At 34.0% G+C, this 23,941-nt stretch overlaps 3 protein-coding genes across 4 annotated transcripts in view; 1 reads left to right on the top strand and 2 right to left on the bottom strand.

The window, feature by feature from the left end:
• The window catches only part of LOC129805549 (abhydrolase domain-containing protein 2), a 47,011-nt gene extending 40,014 nt beyond the window's left edge, over positions 1-6,997 (bottom strand). For both annotated transcript variants that reach the window (XM_055853533.1, XM_055853534.1), the window contains exon 1: positions 6,207-6,997. In XM_055853533.1, the coding sequence (XP_055709508.1) occupies positions 6,207-6,361 (155 nt within the window). In that variant the 5' untranslated portion in view covers positions 6,362-6,997. The remainder of the gene's footprint in view (positions 1-6,206) is intronic.
• Positions 6,998-10,015: 3,018 nt separating this feature from the next.
• Positions 10,016-16,708, top strand: LOC129805540 (uncharacterized). The gene is made up of 4 exons (XM_055853523.1): positions 10,016-10,237; positions 10,307-10,464; positions 10,534-12,498; positions 16,365-16,708. Exons 1-3 carry the CDS (start codon positions 10,127-10,129, stop codon positions 12,470-12,472), a joined length of 2,208 nt encoding a protein of 735 aa, XP_055709498.1. The 5' UTR covers positions 10,016-10,126; the 3' UTR covers positions 12,473-12,498; positions 16,365-16,708.
• On the bottom strand, positions 16,224-17,370 carry LOC129805565 (TM2 domain-containing protein CG11103). Its single transcript, XM_055853562.1, has one exon. It carries the CDS (start codon positions 17,309-17,311, stop codon positions 16,739-16,741), a length of 573 nt encoding a protein of 190 aa, XP_055709537.1. The 5' UTR covers positions 17,312-17,370; the 3' UTR covers positions 16,224-16,738.
• Positions 17,371-23,941: the final 6,571 nt, after the last annotated feature.

Raw genomic sequence — 23,941 nt, 5'->3', positions numbered from 1 at the left:
TTACCATTGCAAGGCTTAGACAATTTAATTTCACAATCCAATACCATTTAAGGTGCAGAAATTTAAGTTGCTCATATCAATACCAGCTAAGGTATAACAGTTATAGTTGCTCAATTTAATACCAGATTAAGGTATAACAGTTAAAGTTGCTCAATTCAATACCAGCTGAGGTATAAAAGTTCAGGTTACTCAGTGCGATGTCATCATAAGACATATGATAAAGTTGCGCAGTTTGATACCATCAAAGGTATATGTTAAAGTTGACAGGTGCAATACCATCTAAGGTATATGTTAAAGTTGGCAGGTTCGATACCATCAAAGGTATATGTTAAAGTTGACAGGTGCAATACCATCAAAGGTATATTTTAAAGTTTACAGGTTCGATACCAGCAAAGGTATATGTTAAAGTTGACAGATGCAATACCATCTAAGGTATATGTTAAAGTTGGCAGATTTGATACCATCAAAGGTATATGTTAAAGTTGACAGGTGCAATACCATCTAAGGTATATGTTAAAGTTGGCAGGTTCGATACCATCAAAGGTATATCTTAAAGTTTACAGGTTCGGTGTAATCAGCTTTTATTCAATTCAATTCAATGTAACTCAACTTCAATTAGGTCAATTCAATTCAATTCAAATCAATTCAACTCAGTTCGATTCAAACACACTTCAACAGAAAGACTCAATTCGCTTTATCTCTTGTCAGTAGTGAACTGAGTCGCAAACCTTTCCTGTCATAAATAATCTTCCCCAACAGTCAGTTTCGTCAAGTCGTAGTTGCGTCAATTACTCAATGATATCTTTACTTTATACTAAATCTCACAGCATCTGATAGCTAAATTATTGGAGACTCAAATCATTTAACAGGTTTCTTACTAGACTAATATACGGACTCAATCAGTAGACTTGTATTCAAATAATTGGATTCACATAAAACATTTTTTTTTATCATCTTATCATTTTTTTTTTTAGCATACGGCTAGACAACATCAACATTTTTCTTTAACTTTTCATTGAGTACTAAGTACGTGATTCACGAATTTTACTCAACCATGTTTAGAATATTTCCATATATATCATTAGCAGATATCCTTCAATATACATATCACTAATCCAAACATTCATTTATATTTTTTTTTTCATTTCAAAGTATAAACTTGTGCAGATTTCATCTCTTCCCATATTACTTGCATTCACACATCAACCGCATAATAGACCATATAAAATCTCATCCTAGATCATCGATATTCGTTTCGCCTACGTCTGAATTTGATCGCTAATCTTAGAAAATATTTCTGTTCTCTTAATAATTTTTCTTTTATTATCATTTAATTTCCTTTATTGTATAGGTGATCCCTTACGTAGTTTCTCCCATTAATTTTAAGTAGAATCAGTTCTTTTTTTTTTTTTAATTTTACTTGGGCATGTAACTACCTTTAATTCCTATTGTCGTGTTTTTTTCTCTTCACTTTCCGTAATTTCATAGACATCTTCAATTAACTTCTAGATCATCTACTATTTTTCGGAATCACGGTTTTCCTTTTTTTTCCATTGGGCGTTGTTGAGAAAGAAGTAATTCGAGCACTTTTATACAGATATTCCTAGATTCAAATTAGATTTTCTTTTGTGCGATTTTAATTGCGATTTTTATTCCAGCCGGTTCAACAGCCACTTTGGTGAAAAGACGTTGATATTCTCGAAAGTCCTTAGTTATCAAAAACTATTTTTTTTTTTTTAATTTAGTCTGATCATTCGTTATTGGTATCTACTTTCATGATTTTTTTTTTAATTAATTGGAATTATTATGTATTGCAAGCAATTTCTTAAATAACGAATCTAAATCAACAGATCTTTTCTCTTTTCCGCTATCTCCTTTTATAATTCTGTTGCTATTCAATCTCAAAATTTATGTTCTGATGGCTAACGTGATATTCAAGTGTTATCAACAATTATAATTTAAATCATTATACAACTGAGTTACATTTCCTTGGCTGTTAACGTAGAATTTTATAACAATATTTTTTTTTTGTATCTTACAGTCATTTTTTTTTTGACATTAGCAGACTATGCCTCTGGAAACCCCTTTTTTTTTTAAATTACCGTTTAATAGTTACGAATGAATCTGTGAAGTATGATTTGAATTCATTTTTGTGTCTTCAGTACCATTTTAAGATTTTTTTTTTTTTGACCATCTGAATTGTCGGTCTGTTTAACAAATGCGCAATATACCTACTGTATTATTATCCATCGAAATTCGTGTATTATCGTATATCAAGATCAACTAAAGTATTATCCTTGTTAGATTCTATTTTTTTTTCATTACTTCAAGATGATGTTTATTTATAGCACAATTGGTTAACCCTTTGTCTTCATGCAATTTTTTTTTTTTTTTTATTGAAAATATATCTCTTTTATTTCATTTTATATTAATTGAGACCAAGATATTTTCGTGGAACATTTTATGAAGTGAAGACATGAAGCTTATGAATTCAATTTGATTAGAAATCGTTAAATTTGTTCTTTCTTTCAATTCTACTAGACTTTTTTTTTTAAATAATAATAATTCATTCGGTAAAACAGCATGAAGGTTTTGATCTTCTTCGTTTTGTTCAATATTGTCCGTTTTCTATTCATTTAAATTCGAAATTTAGTTTTAGTATGGATATTTCAATTTCATGTTTCATGGTTATTCAAAATGCTTTCGCGCCCGATTAATCCACTTCCAGGCATTGATTTGCAACGTTTTCTGATTTTTTTTTAAGTTACCAATGCGTCATGTATTATGCCTTGAATGCTGGAAGTTATTCTTCAACATCATAATACATTCTGAGTGAATCTCAGTTTAACTCCTTCAGATTTCGTCGTTTTTAATTTTCCATTTCCTGACGATACCGCTTCGCGTTTCCCTTCAGCATGTGAAGCCCCTTTTCTTAGTTCTTTTCACAAATATAAGCCGGACCGTAATAAACAGTTTTCTCCTTTAGGTAATTTTCTTTCCATATCGTTTCCTCAATGTGGCAAACCTTCTTTTCGAACGAAATTCATTACTAATTTCTTTACCTCCCTTTTCTGTTATTTCCATGTAGTTGACAATCATTCAAATTTATCAATTTAATATTTTTCCCTGACATCTAAGGCCGTTGCCTTTTTCCAAAAACCGTCTTATTACTTTTCGGCACTGGACTTTTTTGATTTAATTCCCTATACCACTGCAATTTTGATAGTTTTCAATTCAATTATTTCATTTGTTTTGGTTAGATTTTAGTTTTATATAGAGCTGAACCGAATTTCCTTGATCATCATTTCTAACATTATCCTTTTATAATCTAATCATTGTACTCGTAATTATTTCATGGATAATTGCAATTCTGAACTTCTAACAATTCAGTGATCTACTTCAACTTTAATTTCCAAATTGATCATTTTCTTCGTACTCGAATAGTTTGAACAATTCTGACTTGTCGATGATCTTTCTTTATTTCTTTGAAATCACAGATCATTTAAGAATTTTCATCTTTATCTCCCAAACACTACATACTTGCTTTATTTAACAATCTTTCTATATACATGTACTTCAGAATTGATGTTGGGAATGCTCATATGAGAAGATCTGCTTTGCAAGTATTCAGCACCATTGACCAAATAATTTTCATGTATATTAATCCTGTCTTCTTGTTAATGTTCAGACTTCTATCACCGTGGAACATGTACAATTTGTTATGCAGAATTATCCTATCTTTTTTTTCGCGCAGTAATTATGTTTTTATTTTAGCAATTTGCTGACAAGATTTTCAAGTTGAAATCAATAAATCGTTACTTATTAAATCGTTTGTTATTGAAATTGTTTAAAGTTTCTTGAATCAATTTGTTGAAGCTACTCTTAAGTTCTTCAAAAATCTACTCTCAAAATCTGCAGATTTACTGAAATTCTTTTATTACCAATTTCCTTTCAACTATTTTCTGAACGCGTCCTTCTTTTTTTTGAGTTCATTTATTACCTTATGTTTTGCCGCCTCTAATGGGAATTTTCTTTTATAGACCTTTCTTCTATCTTTTAAATCCAAACCATCTGGAGTCTCAAAACAATTGTTAAGGATTGTAAAACCTCTTTCCTGTGTAAATATGTTGCTACTCTTCAAAGCTGTAAAATATTTTTTTTTTACATTTGTTGGAAATCCCCATTTTTCAACCCCTAATGAGCTCCGACCTCTTAATTTTTATCATGTTACTAATACAATTCTTCGTGAATATGAATATCCTGCATTTTTAGTTTTAGCTTACGCCGTGGAATATTGTAGATCTTCTTTCTCATAGACAAAATTCATCATTCAAGAATTACTTCATTCATTTCTTCTTTATGCTTCCTCTTCCCAAAATTCTTTTAGCGAGGAAAACTGAAAAATATCTATGCATTCTCATTTTTCAAGCAACTTTCCATTCACCTTCAAGCAGTGGCGCCACTTACATTCATTCAATCACACATTATTTTCGCACATTTTTCCAGTTTTAACCACACATGGCTCTTAATTATTCGTTTCCTAATCTTTTTTTCAAGCTGTAAAATAAGATTCTTTTGGAATACCAAAATTTTGGTCGGTTTATTTGCCCATGCATTAGGAATGTTCCCTTTTTTTTTATTGCACTGGTAAAGAAAATGTGCATTTTTCATTTCACTCTACTTTCGGCCCTATCATAAACTGCAAAAATGAGGGTCTTTGCTCATTAGATCATTTGCATACATTTTTGGCATTTTTGAACATATTGGGTATATTTTACCACCTCACGAAAATACATTTTTTCCTTTGGGAATTTTCCTACTCTTTCAACTTTCTGTACATAAATTTATAATGATCATGGAGTGATGCTAATAAATAGTGTTTTCGCGATCCTATCCTGAAGATTCCACAATCAAGTATTTGACACATTCCTGGGCATGTCGATTTTTTTAACTTCTTTTTTTTTCTTATTACAATTCTATTCCATTTCCGCGAAGTTTATTTTTTCTGAATTATATTCGCTTAAATTGAAAGCACTTGGATTTATCCTCAATTTAGCTACTTGTTGAAGAATCTTTTATTATTCTCGTAAAACTCTTGTAAAGATCACCGAAGGATTCCCAGGGCAATTAATTCATGTTCTACACCAGTTTAGAATCTTCCCGAAGTTTAAATTTCTTTAAGATCATTCATGCTTTCTATTTTCTGCATTTGAACCCTTTTAACTGAAATTATTTAAATTCAATGTCTTATTTTATTTCCCAAATGAAATACTTGTAAAGATCATCCAAAACATAACACTCTAAAACTGATCGATCTTTGCTTCTGAAATTGTTCATTTAGCGACTGTTTCTTTTTTTCAATCAAGGAGGGACTATTAAATAATTCTATTCTCCTATTAATGATTGGGAAATTCCTTGGAATGAATTCTGTACATATCTGCCAATAAATAGAGGGTTTCACTTATCTTGTTGCAATCTGCTCAACTCCGATGGACATTTTCGACACGATCGTGTTAGCGGCATTCCTCCTTTCTGCATCCCCCTCAGAACGTTTCTTTTGGAGCTTTTCTTGGTCCATGATCCTCCAAAGTCCAAACGATCACGTCTACATTGTGTTCTTTATAATTTTTTTTCAAGTGTTCGGCTATATCACAACACCTTCATGACTAATACTCAAAATCACAACTCAACACTTTTTTCAAATTAATGTTACTTAATCGTATTTATCAATTTTATTCGCGCTACTGAGGGCGTAAAATTCTGATTCCACTTCTGAATATGTGAGATTAAAATAACCGAGATCTTGGAAAGCGGGCAGAGAAGCACAACTGGTGGTGGTGGCCCGACAAGATTACTCTTGTTAAGGGTGTGTTGATGAACTCGTAGCTCAGGATCGACTGACGTTCTGTTGAGAGCGCACCATCTAAGGCACATAAGCTTAAAGATGCACACCCTTCACCTCCCACTCAGAGGGCTAACCCTAAGGGACAAGGCACATTACGTACCCAATGAGTCTTTGGGAATTCAAAATAACGGCAGGGTCTTTAGCCGCGGAACCGATTAGTCTTACAATAGGTAGCATGGGTACCATGAGGCTTTTAGTGAAAGTTACATTAAAAAAAAAAACTGCCTCACGCATTTTAATGCATTTGATCTAGGAAAGTGACAGTGATTGGAGAAAATGCGTGCGAGTTTAGGTAACTTACGGATCACGAAGGAGAGGAGCAATCTTGTAGATGGTATCCATGAATGTTCCATCTACGCACCAGACTTGGGGCTTCACAGGCTGGCTGTTGACATTGAGGAGGCGAAAGAGGATGCAGAGGATAACGGCGATTGCCGTAAGGAATGCCGGAGACATTGTGAATTGTGTCTTCCAGGACAAGTGCTCAAACACAAGAGACAAGTTCCGGAAGGATGTCTCTCCCAATTGTTTATCGATACTGTCTGCTGTCTGTTTACTTAAACCCGCCAGGAAGTTTTATTTCCAGACAATTTGTAGCCAGACACTAGCCTTCCGGCAATTTCAACCTCACCAGCTACTTCCAGACACCAAATCTCACTGGCTTCTGTCGCATTGGAACAACTTGGCCAAGACTGCAAAACACTCGCGGAAAATCACAGTCCAAACACTTGGAAAAGCTACTTCACCAGAGAGTCACGCAATTTTCCAATACAGACGTCCGTGGAAAAATTCAATGCAAATGCTGCATACTTGACAATAATGACTCACTCCGCCTCTGAAACACTTTCTCACTCCATTTAGGAAAAAAACACACCAAACAAAATGTTTTTCCCAAAAAATCCACTTCAATGCACTGGAATTTGTGGGATTCTCTGATGAAAGGGTAACTTGACACGGCCACTTCACACTCTCCACTAAACTCAAGACTAAACTGGTGCCTTCATTGCGAGATGGGTGATATTTTCAGCACGATTCCTGACCACACTCTTTTTATTTTCACTCGCGCTTCCCACTTCTATACAACTTCAATGTATACTTTAAGTTCAACCAACTTCACACCTAAGTCGAATTTAACGGTTTTAATGATTTTCGGAATATTCGGAACGAAAAACTAAGATTAAAGTTAAGACTTTATTTTTCAAATAAAATTTCAATTTGCAAAAAAGTGTAATGAAAATTGTTTTTTAGAAAAACTACTGGGTTTCGTACAATACATATTCGGTGCAAAAGCAAGGTAGGGGAAAGAAGAGGGAAGCTTTTAGGCTTCGCGCGACGCACACACTCTGCCTTTAATCCTTTATGGACGATTGGGTCACCGGTGACCCAAAAATGAAATTTTTCCTACGGTCATCAAAATTTGTGTTTTGCTTTACTAAAAAGTCAGAAGAAGTGATTTTTTCTGATCCCCGATTATTGACCCTCTCGTCCTTAAAGGGTTAAATTTTAAATTCAAACACTTTGTATTTGGCTGTCCTCTAAGCCTCACTTTTTCAAAAAAAAAAAGAAAATGAGAATCTACATCTTTTTATAGATTCAGGAAGCAAAAATAAAAAAGATAAGTCAAAAACTGTAATTTTCTTACATAAATATTACATATAACACAATTATCATTTTCCTGAAAACCTACTTCAACTATCACAGATCATAATGAGGTTATTAGAGTTTATTATAAATTATTTTATATTAAAATTATTAACTGTGACGACTGTGACATAGTAAAATTGCATACCCGCAAGAGATTATCTCTGATATAAGTTACAGACACGCCGTGATGTATGCAAGTAATTTTTGGCGACAATTTTTAGCGCTAATGGCCTCTATGGCCTCTATACACTACAGAAATTTATGTCCACATTGAAGTGTTTTTCCTACAAAAGTGTAGTAAATTTGCTTTAATCCTCTCGTTCAGTAATAATCTTTCCGATTTGAGAGCTCTCTCCGGTTGAGCTTTTTTCTCTACCAATTCAAAGGTATATCAGTATATCAGAGTATATCAGAGAGAACCCAGGACAGAACTTTCCTTTGGCATTTGGAGTGGCTTTGTCTCTTCGAAAGCTTATTACGAAACGGAGGCAAGACCCAAGTAGAGACCATTAACGGCCCGTAAAAACGACATTTTAAATTTACCACGTAAAAATGCATACATTTAGGGGCATTTCAAAATATAAATGAGTTCCCAATAATGGGCAAGTTATATTAAATTACTTTCGGTCCGCTTTCTCTTAAGCCGAAACTCCCTGTACATGACTTTAGGAAGTGGATTAGATTTCCAAGGAACTTGTTATCCATAAATCGGCGGCGCCATACCATACTATGCTAAGTCGACTTAGCCACACTCCGAGGGATATGTTCTTCCTGAAACCGAGAACTGGTGAAAATTTAATGGTTATTCGACGTCCGGGTGATGAGATAGATAATCAATTGCAACACACAAGCAACATAGGAAATCGCCAACTTTAAATGTCTCTCCTGAAAAGTTGTCATTCTAAGATAGCATAGTATGGAATGGAAACGTCGAAATACACTTTCCTATCGCCAGGACGTCGAAATTTGTACCGGAAAAAGTCGGATTCGTTTGGGGAAAAATTAGAGATTAACGAATGGTTTTAAGGAATGTTTTTATTATTGCTAAGTATAATCGTATGTCCCACAAAAATAATATTTAGAGATTTTCGAGGTATTCGATTCCCGATATTGGAATAATATAGCAATAGAGGAATCAAAGAAAAGTGGATACAAATATTTTTCGTATTTTCATTTGAGTGATGCGGAACGATTGGTTTATCTGTGACCAAAGGCCGTGAGGGCGTGTTAGGACCTTGACAGACCTGAGGATTAGGCGAGATGCGGCTTAGCTTAATTATATTAGAAATATTATTCAAACTACATTTACATCAGTTTGCGCTAAGTCGTTTCTCGGCTTAAGTCGTCTAGGGCATTATATTTGTAGGAAGAGTTCTAGACTTCTAGTAGGCGGGCATAATCAAATATTATTTTTCAATAGATTACCAAAATGGCCAAAATGTATTTTCCTGTGACACTTAATTATATTCGTAATATTTTAAGGGTTATTTTAAGGATTAAATTAATGAGCAATTTTAGCAATTTAATTTTCTGAATTCAAATTAATTTGAACAACCGCATTTATGGTATTTTAACATATTTAAACAGGGTTTTGTAGATCAAGTATTAGTTTATTAATAAATAAATGGAGATCTATCAATTTAATTGGTTTTTAATGTAAGTAACACGAACAGGAACAATTCATTTGAAAATTAAATTGAATTTACAATTTAAAAATGTCCTAGTGTGATAGCACGGTTAAAGCTATTAATTCAGTTAATTATGTTTTCGGAAAAAGGTTTTAATGTGGATGTTGTATTTAACCACAAAGGAATAATATATTTTTTTTATAAAAAATTATTTTCTACTTATAATTTAAGATACTGAAATCGATTTTTATTGGTCCTGGAGATTTTCATTTTGCATACTACAGTGACTACATGACTACAATCATACAACGAGAAAGTTTAAGAAATCAAGAAATAAGGTAAAGTGCCCTCAAGTCGACCGGTTCCTGAATTCGATCGGTAGAGTTTTTTATTCAATTTATTTTTGCCCTAATATTTGGCTTATGATCTAACATTAATAGGTCAATATTCCATAAATAAATACGAATCAGTGACAATTTTATAGAAATTCTCCATCAAACATTCAAATATTGACCACCGGTCGAGTCCCGGTCGACTCGAGGGCACTTTACCTTATTTTTTTTTTTAATTTTAAAATTAAAAAGAAAGTTTTATTTAGGATTTAGGAACTGTGAAACATTTAAGAAAGTGAACAAAAAAGGCTTTTATTCGTTCTATTTTTATTGTTTTTTTTACGTTTTTTATTTACAAATCCGGTCGGTTCTTTTCGTGCGCGTGGGGTCATCGTTAATCGTGAGTTCATTCATCGTTTTGTTTTTTTTCGTGGAATTTTCCGAATCTGCATTACCGACATGTAACAAAGATGGCGGGGCGTCAATGATTGTTGCCATCCCACTCTCGCTTGCACGCACATCTCAGTAGTTTGTGTGTTTGTGTTTCATTGGAGACTTTTCAGTTTTCGTAGAATGTCTCTATTGCCTGGTTTATTGTGTATTTCATTAGGAAAACGATGTCCAGAGATGTAGGAACAAGCAGGGAATTGTCTGCGTCAGAAATAACGCAGCTCTTCATTGAAACAGCCCAGAAAATTGACAAATGCTTCGACTTCGAAGTGGCCAAAGTGAGATGATCGCCATTGCTCCGGATTCCCATTTTGTCCTATTTTACCAATAAATTTGTCTATTTTCAGTGGCTGGAACGATACCAGGAGTTGCGGAAACAGCCCAATTTCCCAGAGGCAGCCCTGCTGATTATCAATGCTGCACAGATTTATGGGAGGAAAGTGGACTACCTGGAGGAGATAATTCTCAACATTGCGCGTGAAAGTGAGGCTCGGAAGAATGCTGAGTGAGTTGGAAGATTTTGGGGAGCGTGCTATTTGTGCAGGTAAAGAAGATTGTTGTGTTTATTTTGTAGGAAGAACAAGAAACGTGGTGTTGAGGGTGAGGAAGTGGGAAAACGGAAGCGCCTTAAGCGCTTCCGTCCGGAGACGTTGTGTGAGAAATTTCACTGTGTTGAGTATGTGGTGAAGGAGTTTAAGAGCCTGCCGGCGGCTTCGTTATGCGAGAAGGTGGTGAGGAAGGCGAGGTGTCAGGGTGGGATGACGTATGAGGAGGAATTTGGGATGTGGACATTGAGGAAGGATGCCAAGGGGAAGAAGGGTCCAAGGAGGCGTCTGGAGATGGAAGAGGAGGAATTGTGCTCGAACTATACGAGTTTTGGGGAGAGTCACATTTTTGACTATGACGGGGAAGATATTGTTGGCAGACGGAGGGATTTTAAGGTATTTTCTGGGCATATTGATGCAGAAAATCAAGCAATTGGGAATGACATTAATCTGCGGAAATACTACAAGAGGGGAGAAATTATTGAAACAGCATGTCCGGAAGCTAGCAATCTCGAAGATTGTTCGCTGATGAATCCTGTTACTGTGCAAGTGCCTGAGATACGGGAGAAGGAATCAATGGAGAATTTTGGGAATAATCTGTTGGTGCAGGAATTACCAGATCTCCCTCCACCGTCTCCAAATATCCTGCTCAGCGATGATGAGGGCATCGGGATGTCTCACAATACCATCCAATTGAGTGATTTGAATGAGAAGGATTGGAATATGCTGTCGCCGAATGTGGAACTTGTGGATATTATGGAACATGTTAAGGATGTTCCTACGACAGAATTCACCGTGGACAGTTCCCTGACCAATCTTTTGGGAATCGACAGAGCCTATCTGACGCATCCCGAGGATTTCTACCTGCCCCTGAATTTGTTTGAGCAGAAAAGTATCGTGGAGTTGAATTTTCTGAAGATTTCGGAAAAGAAGCTCCGGAGTAAATGTCTTTTTTCACTGCCCAAGGAATGGTTGGCGGAATGGCGATTAGCTAAGCGGCCTCCACCACCAATTCCACCAATCCCAAGAGTCTTCAGACTCGACCAAAGCCTACAGAATATCCCAACTCCTCCAGCCACTCCGGAACCCGATGATCCGGAAGAATTCCGGGGATTTGATGAGTCCGAAATTGCCGATCTCAGTCTGTCCAACAGCCGAATCTTCTCATCGACCATCAATCCAGAGAAGAGCTTCCCAATCTCACCGCCCAAACAGCCCAGAATGTCTGCAGACTCCGGAATCCAGTCACCACCTCACACAATGGACATCCTAGATTCAATTCTCGAGGAGAATACTTCCCAGATCATCAGCAGTGAATCGGGATATGGATCCCTTCTGCGATCTCTCGATGAATCAGATGTCCCAGAGACTCCAGAGAAATCCAAACAAGACAGCCTTATACTGCCAAATGCAACCCTGGAATCCAGTCCAGAACTCCAATTGTCTGACCATCAGATGAACCTCCAACGGATTGCAGCTGAGGAGCATCGGCAGCGTGTTGAAGATATGAAACGCATGACGGATAAAGTCAATCGATGGCATGAATATCTCAAACCAATCCTTCGGCTCTCTCAATCCCGTGGGCATTTTGACATCCATGCCTACGGCACGGAGATCCTGGACGTTGTGAATCCCCAAAAGAATCCCACCCTTCCGACAGATCGACAAGTTTCTCTTGGCGAAATCATGGAAATGAAGAAGGATCCACGTCTCCTGCCCAGATACTTCCTGTCAATGCTTCAGCTCATCAACAGCAACAACATCAGCATCCAGGCCAAGAAGGACATCAATTCAGTTACCAAACTCCATGACATTCACATCAAATTCAAATCGGCTGAGCGGCATCATGAAGAACTCAGTGAGGGACTCAATTTCCAGAAGGGCGAACAGAAGAGAAAAAGATCTCCATCGGATGGAGAAATGTCCAAAAATGGTCAGAAGAAACATCGCAAAGGAGCGGTATCTTAGTAAAATTCCCATGGAAACATCAAATGGTGAGTCTAAATCTTGAATCTGTGATTCTGCTTATCCTAATCTTTAGTTTATCATTTTTTTTTACAAACAATCCTCTTTTATAGAATTTCAGCTAAATGAGGTTTATTATTATTAGTTTTTTTTTTAATAACTCCATTCTCACAGAATTTGCTCCAGTTTTTTTTTTTCTAAGAAGCGCGATATTTACAAATTGATAAAGAAAAAAAAATTTGGAATCTGCAAAATTGTTATACCTTCCAACACTAGGGGGCATATCATTGCATATTTTTTATGATTACTGACATTACTGATTTATTATCCTTTTCCATTCATAAAGAAAACTCAAAATCTAGCAAAAGCCCGATGAACCGGTTGAAAATGGTATGGGATTCAAAGACCTTTCAGATGAATCCGTTCATGTCCAAATCGGTTAAAAAATGTGCCCTTGAGAGCCTTTTAACCTTTTGACCTTGAAAAAATCGACAGAGGGAACTGAAAACCACTGATAAGCCCAGATAAGCTTATGGTAAATAAGATTTTTTACAAGCGACCTCGGAGTGCTTGCAAACAGGAATGCGTGCAAATTCGATTGTGAATTAGCACGAATCGGTAAAATTTCATGATATCAAAATTCGCAGCCTTTTCTTTCACTAAAGATTTGCGTTATTAGAGATGGTAAAATTTCCGAAATTTCACAGCAGTCTCCACCTACTTTAGGCGGAAACTCATGAAATTTCTTGAAATTTACCAACTCTATGCGTAATACGGGCTTCAGACCTAAGGCTTAGGCATATGACTTAACTTCTCTAATTTCTTCTTAATCAAGATGGCAAGTGATCCATTAAATTTTGAAAAACCAGTAAAATTGATTGCTATTTTGAATTACGAGACTATCGGGAACTGGGCTAAAGCTTAAGGCACTGGCACACCTTTTCACTTGGGTGAATTTTTACCGATTAAAATTTTACCTCTTACTCTTTCAAAGCGAAATAAGATATATGTGTCTCTTTCTGTCAAAAGAAAATTGAAATTGACATTTCAATTTCAATTTTAAATTGCATTTGATAGAAAGAGACACCTATATCTGATTTTAGTTTAAAAGAGTAAAAGGTAAAATTTCAATCGGTTCAAATTCACTCAATTGAAAAGGTGTGCCAGCGCCATTAGGTCTGAACTCTGAAGCCAGTCTTCTATCCCGCTCTTTCTCACCCAAAATTAGATTGAATTAAATTTAATTTGGTGCGATGTTCGAAAGAAGAAGAAGGAGAGTGCGAAAGAGTGGTATAGACATATGCAGAACTTTTAAGAAAGAAAGGAATATGAATTTTGACTTTATGAAATTTTCTTGATTTAAAACTTCATTTTCGATTAAATCGGACGGAATTGGGGTGTCAGTACGGTTGTAGTTACTCCACGAGAACTCTCCAGAACATCAAAATTTTTCAAATTCAGATAATCAGAACCGAAGATATAGCCATTTTAGAATTGAATTTTTGACGCCTTCTAGTTCGGGTCAGGGTGGCCGGAGGGGCTTAAATTTTTTTAATCGAAAGCCCTGAGGTCCATCTATAACATACTAAAATTTGAGATCGAGTGCTGCCATAGGGCTGAGTTATTGAGGAAACAAAATTTGGGGATATTCCAAAATAGGGAAAGGGGGGTGGGGGGGGTCTGACATCATCAGTTTCTAGCGGCCCAACGACATTTAACCTTTACCGAAAACCGCTTGTCGATACCTCTCTCCGTTCTCTCTCCAGAAGTGGTTATACTACGGACGGACGGGACGTACGTCCGCAGGAAAATCAATTTTTGGCGCATATGATATTCGTGATCTATGAGTGTCAAAACGTGTAAATCCAAAATTTGGGCTCGATCTGACGAGGTCGCATTTCACCTGTGACCACAAAAGCTGAAAAAGCTCAGTTAAAAAAGTTCAGTGAAATCAGTTAATATAATATTTCAGCATTAGAGATAGAGTCCGGCCAATTTCGTTATAGTAAAGGCCGAGATACAGTGAGTTGGAGTAGAGACTAATGCGACCTTCTCGATCTCAGATACAATTATATAAGTAAAATTTCATTGAAATCGCTTCATAATGCCTCTGTTACATCTTTCAGATCAGGAAAAGATCATGAAGTCGAAATGCGAATCCCTCTCTTTCTCACACGCTTTGAAAAAATAATAATTAGACAACATTCCCATAAGTTTCCCAGTAAGCCGTCTCTCGTCTTAAGCCGTTTGTCTGACTAGGGTATTTAGGCTTAAGAGTAATTCTAACAAAGAAGACAAGTAGAACATTTTTCTAAGGAGAAAGTCTTTAATTAAATCGAGTTTCCCGAATTCATGAGTTTTGAATGTGTAAATAAAATGGTAATGATTTTTAAGTTAAATAATGCGAAAACGGTCTTCAGATTAGAAATTAGTGCTCGAAGGTCTCACGATCTCAAATAATCAAACAATTTTATTAGTTTTTTTTTTAAATCTAAAAATTAATTTGCCAGTAATAATCCAATCCTAAGTTATTTAAAAAAAAATAATTGACAAAATTTTATTTGATAAGAAATTAGAGTACTTAAGCCATGTGACTAATACAGGTTTCAGACCTAAGGCTTAGCCAAATGGCTTATCTGCTCAAATTTATCAATCATGATTTTTTGGGAAAATTTAACTTTTGATTGGATTATTAAAGATAAATAACCTATTAGGCTCTCAAAGAGCAATTAAATTGCACGTTATTTAGGATTTTGATTGAGACATAAGAGAAATGGGCTAAACCTCTGAAGACCGCTTAAGTCTTAAGTCTGAAGTCCGTACAAGATTAGGGGTAAAGAATCATATTTTGGTTGAATTTTGGAAATATGAAGTTTCGAGTTTTTGATATCACGCTAATTATTTGGCTATTTCTTCGAGTATATCAGAAAGCAGAGCTAGAAATCAACGTGGTATTTCAAAATTTCGATTTAGAATATCTATCTAAACGTCATTTTCGATTCTGATGAAATTCTTCAGGCTTTTTTTTCAGTATTTTTAACCGAGTTCAATGATCTTTAAGAAGATCAACAATCCTATGATAAGCCCAGATAAGCTTATGATGACTAAGGCCGGCTTCAGACTAGAGGTTTAGCCCAGTTCCCGAATGTCTCAAAATCTTAAATTGCAAGCAATTTTATTGCTTCTTGAGACCCTTAGATCATTTGTCCTTAATAATCCAATCCTAAGTTACATTTTTCCAAAAAATCGTAATTGATAAGAAATTAGATTAGTTAAGCCATGTGGCTAAGCCTTAAGTCTGAAGCCCGTATAAGATTCTTTCAAAGTGGCTTGAGAATGTTTGCTATTCAAAAAGGGATTCGAAAGAGATGAATTTTGGGGGTAAATAATTAAATGGAGACTATTTTATGCATTCGAGAATACAGTAGACTCTCTATCAATCGGGAATATGGGGCAAAATGTCATCCGGTTTAGCGATTGAATTGAGCGTCAAAGCCTTTGTAAATTCCACAAAAAGCGCTCAATTATAAAGAATCACGATAAAATAGGAAGAACTACAGCGAATTTGAGCAAATTAGTTTTATAATTAAACGTGAAAATTGTCAACAAAATTTGTCGCCCGATTGATAAAGAGCCGATTGAGTGAGAGTCTACTGTAGTTTGGTCCGTTTGGTCGACACAATTCTGTATTCCCAAGAGTTCCTAACTTTTCTTTAATTCGTTTGATTTATTTTGTTGCAAAATAGTAAAAGCCTTTTTTAACAGTCTTTTTTTTAATAAATACTTTCTGTACATTTTTCTTTTGTATCTATACAAAGAAATTAAATCTAGAATCACTGTCTTATCGAGGCCTAACCCTATCAAGTATCATTACAAGAATTTTAATTGATTGCAGATACCTTCAAGTTATCTACTTCAATTCTCGTCAAACGACTGTGGATTGATTCTAAAACAAATCTGTTTGTTGCGATAACAGTACAAAGAAAAAAAAAGTGAATATAAATTTAACAAAAAAAAAAGTGAAAAAGCATAATAGCCAGAAAAATATTTGTAAATAAGTTCTTCTAACGTTCTGCGTTTTTTGAAAAATTAATTCTTCAGAGTGGACATTTTTTTTTTTTTAAATATTCTCTTAATTTTTAGCTAAAAGTTTGTAACAAGTGCAAAAAGTATTTTCTTAAAATTAAGCAATCTGCAGAGAGTAGAAAAAAAATATAGAGAATCTTCATATACAAGAAATGAGTGAATGGGGACTTTATGAGGGTTTTTTCACACTTGGGGCACCCAGTTACTTCCGTCTTCCGGAAGGAGGTTATTTGTTACCAGGAGGATGATGTCAACAATCCACCAGATACCAAGGCCTCCCAGGGTGAGAAGTTTGCCAACGGCTGTCCCTGTCTGACCCAAGCAGAAGCGATCCATGCCCAGGAAGCCCAGCAGGAGGCTGTAGATGAGCGTGGTGACGAAGTAGTGGTCAGTGTATTTGATGCAAGGGACTCCATCCCTCATGAAGGTTCTCTCTCCATAGCACTCAATCTCCGGAAGTACTGTACACCTCACAGATGTCTTCTCCACATCCTCGAAGTACACTCCGCCGAACTTGGAGCATCCGTAAGTGTTATTGCCCCGCAATTGGGGCGCTTCACAGTCAATGAAGTCTCGAGGTAAAAATGAACACTTTACCAGGGGACTGAGGGGATTGTACGTGTTGTGATTGATGGAGACGGAGTCTCTGTCTTTGCTACTAATCTGGGCCCCTTCAATCCCATGGATACGAAGCAAGAAAGTGAGAAATATCGAGCAGAATGTGGAGAAAAACGCAATGTTTATCAACACAGCCATTGCGTACTAAATTTTCCGTCAGTCAATCGCAATGCGAATACAACTTCACTCCCCTGGATAATTTTGAATTTAACGGTTTTAGCACTGGGTGCCCCATAAAACTCGCAAATTTTTTTTTTACTTTTAGTTTTTAAAATAAAATATTCCATAATTTCCTTGAAATGACATTTAATTTTTATATTTTATTTTTTTTTAGGGAATAGCAATATTTAACTATAAGTTTTTTTTACATATTTTTTTTATTTAAAGATTTCTTTGTACTGTTTATTTCTTTTAGAAATAATAATTTTTCTGTGCAAAAAAAAAATTGTTTTATTATTTTTTTTAGATTCGATGAAATTCCGCTGGGAGTTAATTTCACAAGTAGAACGAATTTTTATTTTTTGTAATTTTAGCAAAGTAAAAGGTCAGTGAACATGAAATTCAGTAAGTAGGAAAATCATGTATTTTTAGTGCATAAAAATAATAAAATAGTGAAATATTCTTATCAAATTGAAATGAGACAAGATTAATCATAACTAAAGTTATTATTTATTAAAGGGACTAATTTTGCTTGATTCGATGATCTGGTTACTAATACTAACCAAAAATCAATTTTGGAGGGGTGATTTAATTGATCTTTAGTTATATTTATCAGAATATTTTATTCGTTACTCAATTGTTTAATTAAAATCAATCATTTGTTTAAATTTCCAGTAATTACGAAGTATATTCATAACTAGCAAAAAATTTACAAAATATTTGAAAAAAATCACAAAATCTGTATTTTCTAACAAAGGGTAGGGTAAATTAGGCTAATTCAAAACCTGCTCGAATTGGAAATTTTTCGCTACTCCAAATGGAAACGTCATTGTTTTCACAATAATTACAGTACTAAATTATTATATTTATATATTTTCTTTACCTCAGTTTCATTATTTAGCTAAATTTGCACCAAATAAAGCGAAAATCCATTCATATTCACAAATTTTAATTTGTTAATTCCACAGAAATATTAAAAGTGTATCTTTTCACCATCACATTTTTCATCGATTGGCCATGTTTTCCAATGAAAAACACAATAAAGTGATTGTTGTTTATTCGTTTTGTTCAACATTTATGTCATATTTCCTAGCTAATTTTAGTTAAATTAAGTGTTAATCTTTATTGTTAACGGTACGTGAAGTATTCAAATGAAATAATTACCTATTTCGTGAACAAAAAGGGTTTTTCTGAAGTGTCTGCAAATGCTTCAATAGGAAACTCCGGAAATATGATATTTTGGAGAGATTTTCTTATTGTTTCAGATGGGAAAGGAGAAAACACCAATAATAAAAACAAATCCTGCACTCAGGAGCAACTCAACAAGGTTTTGGAAGCTTTTCGTCGCGGTTTCACTTATACATTGTTTGTCTCCAATTAGAAACTTTCCCTTATCTCCATTTAGATTAATATGTTCCCAATAGAAGCACTTTATACTTGCGTATTTTTCTTATATTTAAGAAGTTTTCAAATTATATCTAAAGAATTTTCACTAAACAGTAACATTCTAGAAGAGTCAAGAAGGAAATTTATGTAATTCTCTTCAGAAAAAATATGAACTTTGTGTTGAATCTTCTGTCAAAGTTAAAGCGTCTGCAAATGGTTTTGAATTTGGACATTTACCCTACCTACAATATTTTTGGTAAGTAAATTAGTAGGGGGAAAATGGAGCACCTATTAACTAGGGCACCTTCAAAATTGGGCTTTTTTCTCATTTAATTTAGCTTCGCAATTGATTTGTTGAGTTAAAACATAACAAAGTGCAATTTCATTTAAGAATAGGAAAAAAGAGCCCAATTTCAAAACGGTCCTAATTCAAAGGTGTTTTACTCCACTCTAAATTTCATAGTAAATTTGATAAGTAAAAAATTCACTTAAACTTCACTGGTAAGCAAATATGAAAATGATTCATAACATCTTAAGTTTCGCTTTTACAAAAATATTTAACTTCTTACCAAATGTAATTTTATTGCTCGAACTCAAAATGAGAGCAGTTACATAATTCGCTTTTTTCCAATTTGTCACCGTTTTGGAACTTTAACGGTAAAAGATATCAACTTCAGAACTGGTGACCCCCAATAAAAAACATTATCTCCAGACGTTTTTTCCTTTTCCCTTTTTTGAAGGACTCACTTTTTAACCGATGTTATTGAATTTGGACTTTTTGGAAAGGTATATTGAAATGTCGAACTCGACTGCATTGGTCTTCATTGGTAATGAATCGGTTACGTACCGATAATTGAATCATTTTCTTCGGAAATTATTTTTTTACTTGACTTTAAGTTTGTTCTCGAGCTAGAGGTTAAACGATATGTTTTAGAGGTAACCTAGACGAACATTTCATCCAAACATATCTATGACCGGAACAATCGTCATTTTGAATTATTTAGGATCAAAAGTCAACCACTTTGGAGGACTTATTTTTTAACCGATTTCGTTAAATTTGGATATTTTGGAAAGGTCTTGACATTTCTTATCCGGCTATACCAGTCCGACCAGTCCCAATCAGTAATGAATTGGTCATGTATCCGTAATCGTTTTATTTTTCTAGAATTATCCCTATTTATTTGCACGTAAGCTTGTTTCTTACGTTATAAACATTCTAAAGTGGTTTTCAGACTAGAGGTTTAGGCCAGTTCCCAGTTCCTTAACCCTTTAAAGACGATTGGAACACCGGTGTCCCATAGAGAAAATAATTTTTCCTGACTACCTATAGTTATTTTTTTTATTTCTGTACATAATTGTAAAGTAGAAGGTTGAAGGAATCTAGAATATTTTTTGCAAGTCTCTAGCTATTTGCTATGTAGTACATATTTAAGCTCAAAAAGGCGAATTTTTAAATTCTCAAATTCGTAATTGATTTTATTTAGTTTTTATACTTTCATTTTTTTTTTTAAGCAAAACCCGTTTGGTAATAAAAGCTACAATACTCATACGTAATATCTTTCATTAAAGCTGTCTATTACATTAGGAGAAAATTTTATCAATATTCGCAATCAATATTTAATATTGATGAAAATCGCCTACACATTAGTAAAACATATGGACATAAATTTGGATTATTGAAGGAAATTTGTCTAGTGTGTAGGCAATTTAAAGCGAAAAATATTATTCATTGGTATTGTCAGAAAAATTACTTAAATTTTTGGGCTATTTTTGTCCCTATCGTTTATAAAAGCACAAAATGCACCGAATCAGACTCTGTTGGACTTTCCAAAGTTTGATGTGTGAGATTAAAATAACCGAGATCTTGGAAAGCGGGCAGAGAAGCACAACTGGTGGTGGTGGCCCGATAAGATTACTCTTGTTAAGGGTGTGTTGATGAACTCGTAGCTCAGGATCGACTGACATTCTGTTGAGAGCGCACCATCTAAAGCACATAAGCTTTAAGATGCACGCATATCTTCACCTCCCACTCAGAGGGCTAACCCTAAAGGTCAAGGCACATTACGTACCCAATCAGTCTTTGGGAATTCAAAATAACGGCAGGGACTTTAGCCGCGGAACCGATTAGGATTAGACAGATGTAAGACTTATCATTGATTATATTTCTCAGTTTAATTTTTATTGTTGATTTTCAGTCCGTAAAAAGTGTTTCATCTTTCATCGTTAAAGGGTTAAGGTTTCAAAATCCTAAATAGCAACCAATTTTTTGATTTTTAAGAATCTAATAGATTATTTGCCATTAATAAATCAATCCTAAGTTAAATTTTTACAGAAAATCTTGACTAATAAGAAATTAAGAAATTATAACAGTTAAGCTATATTGCTAAGCTTTAGGTCTGACACCCGTATAACATGCACTGCACACTTCTTAATCTATTTTCTAGTTCAGAATTGAATTATGATTGTATGAATCAATATAATCGGTAATAAACCATTATACACTTGGGGCGCTTTGCCATCTCTTTTTTACTTACCATTTTTCAGTTTTTACTTACGACTTTTACCAAAAATACTTATCAATCTGCTGGAGTCATTCACTAAATTTTAATGATATTACCACTATTTACGGAATATTCGCTGTATTTGCAAAAATTCCAAGAGGGTATTCATATAGAGAACCTCTTGATAATTGTCCAAGAAACGTTTCGCGAAACTAAAGAAGCCCTAAAATTGCATTGTGAAACTCGAGGAATTCGAGAATCTTCTCGTGGAGCCCGGAAAACCAGAAACCTGTCTCAGTAAAAATGGGTTTAAGTCACATCTTGAAAAACTTGGAAATAGTTTGTCTAATTTTACAATGATTAATCACTAAAATTTCTCTAAATATTATATTTGAAATCCTAATATTTTCAAATTAATTGAAATATTATTATATTTTGAATAATTGCAAAAAAAATTACAAATTATATAGGGGAAAACACCTCTACCTTCCAAGCTTCGGAAAACTTGATTTTTTTTCCTATGTTCTTAATGGATTTTAAACACAGCTCTTTTCTAGAAATTTCAGGCATTGGATCAGCTATTAAAATATAATATTACAATGGGTCAAATTAATTGAAAATACATTAAAAAAGATGAATTGTGCGAAGCTTCATTCGTCCGAAGGTAGCACGCTTTCCACTATTTATAAATAATTTGAATGATCAGAATCTTTTGAATACTCGCAAACGATTCGTGATATCTCAAATATATTTGCAGTTTTACAAAATGTTTAATAATTCTCATAATTTTGCTTATGAAGAATTTTTTGGAATATTTACGATATCTGTAATACCGGCTTCAGACCTAAGGCTTAACCTAGTTCCCGGTGATCTCAATTTCAAAATTTAACACATTTTAGTGGTTTTCAAAATTTAATGGATCACTTGCCCATATTGTTCAATCTTAAGTTTAATTTTCCAAAATATCTTGGTTGATAAGAAATTAGGGAAGTTAAGCCATATGGCTAAGCCTTAGGTCTGAAGCCTGTATAATGCGCGAAATATTCACGTTCTTTGTAATATTCACTTTTTTTCACATAATATTAATAAACTTCTTAATAGTATTGAAAATTCGAATAATAAATGCTTAATAATTACTAAAATTCGTGTAAAATATTTAAAAAAAATTTATTTATTTCCTTTGTGTAAAAAAAAATCACACAAAATGTTCTAGCAAATGTGTGTCTTTTTTGATATGGAGAGAGTAATATCTACAATAAATCGCTTGAATAATGTTTGGAATAATCGTAAAAAATTATTGATATTTGTAAATCACAAGAATTGCAAAATGTTTATAATCCTCGTATTTTTTATATTTTCAATTCGAAAAAAAATTCACGATATTGACGACTTCAAAAATATTCACTGTAGTCGTAAAATACCCATTAATCTTCGTAATAATATCAGAAATTCGAATGAACCCCAAATACTAGAATAAAATTTGTAAAATTTACTAATCATTTTGAAAGAAATTAGTGCAAGATATACACTAAGTATTCGAGTTATTTGAAAAATACTTTAATACTGTCACAAGATAATTAGCGATATTTTCGATTTTTTAAAAAATTACTTTATTCTCATTTTTACTGACATGAGTTTTTGGTTTCTTGAGTTTTGCGATGAAATTTTATTACTTCTCGAATTTCGTGAAAGGGGTTTCTGGGAATTGACAAGGGTTTTTCAATATGAGTAGCCTTCTGAAAATTTTAATTTACAATTTACAAACTGCATGAATATTTGCGAGATTATCAAATAGTCATAGACTTTTTAGTATTTTTATTTTTTTGCAATATTTACAGCATTTACAGAATATTCGCTATTTACTTAAAATTTGTAATACCATAATAAAAAAAATGTCCTATTGATTTACTGATTTCAATTGTTTTCAAAATAAGTAAATTTTATTCATATAACACTTATTTTAGCATTTTTAAAGACAAACAGAGCTTTTTACGGGCGTTTTATGTAGTATGAATATTCTGAAGTCCTTTTATGTATTCCATCTTAAAACTCATCTAACTGATTTTTTTCTAAGGCAAGCTCTATCTAGTTGATAACATTCTTCAACCAAAATTAAATTTATTTTATCAGTGTTCTTTGTTTTATCATCATGAATTCTCTCGAAAGTCTCGAAATGATGTAGTTTTATTCGACAATTTTATGACACTCCTTTATGAGGCACTTTCTGGAAATTGAATTATGTTTTGGGAATTGTTAACCAGAGACTCAAAGGCACAGTTTCAGAGGAAATATTTACATTATAATTAAAGTTCTTTGTTAATCAATGGTATAGGGATTTGGCAGAAATAATGGACTATTGAGAGGTTCATGAAATATTTCACAGGTGGAATGGTTCTTCCTCTTAAATAATAAATTTGTATCCGAACCATGCGAACATTTAATTTATGTGATGATGGATGGTTCTATGAAAATCTGCCTATTTACAGAAGCGACTTTCCTCATTCTGTTTAGTTGTTCAAACCCACACAGGGACCAATAAATCTAAATCTAAAAATTTTTCAACTTGTCACTTGCATGGAAATCAAATTGCGAATGATATTGATTTTCGGTCTTCGATGACCAAAGGTGGACATTAACTTCAGATCTTCAGATATAATTTGGTCTTTTATCCCAACCCCCAATTCTACCCTTCTAATGGCTTTCTTAAGTTCTTTTTCCGAAT

Source organism: Phlebotomus papatasi, chromosome 3, assembly GCF_024763615.1.
Source record: "Phlebotomus papatasi isolate M1 chromosome 3, Ppap_2.1, whole genome shotgun sequence".
NCBI classification, from domain to species: domain Eukaryota; kingdom Metazoa; phylum Arthropoda; class Insecta; order Diptera; family Psychodidae; genus Phlebotomus; species Phlebotomus papatasi.
Note: the sequence above shows the minus strand (reverse complement) of the source record. Positions and strands in the feature narration are given on the sequence as shown.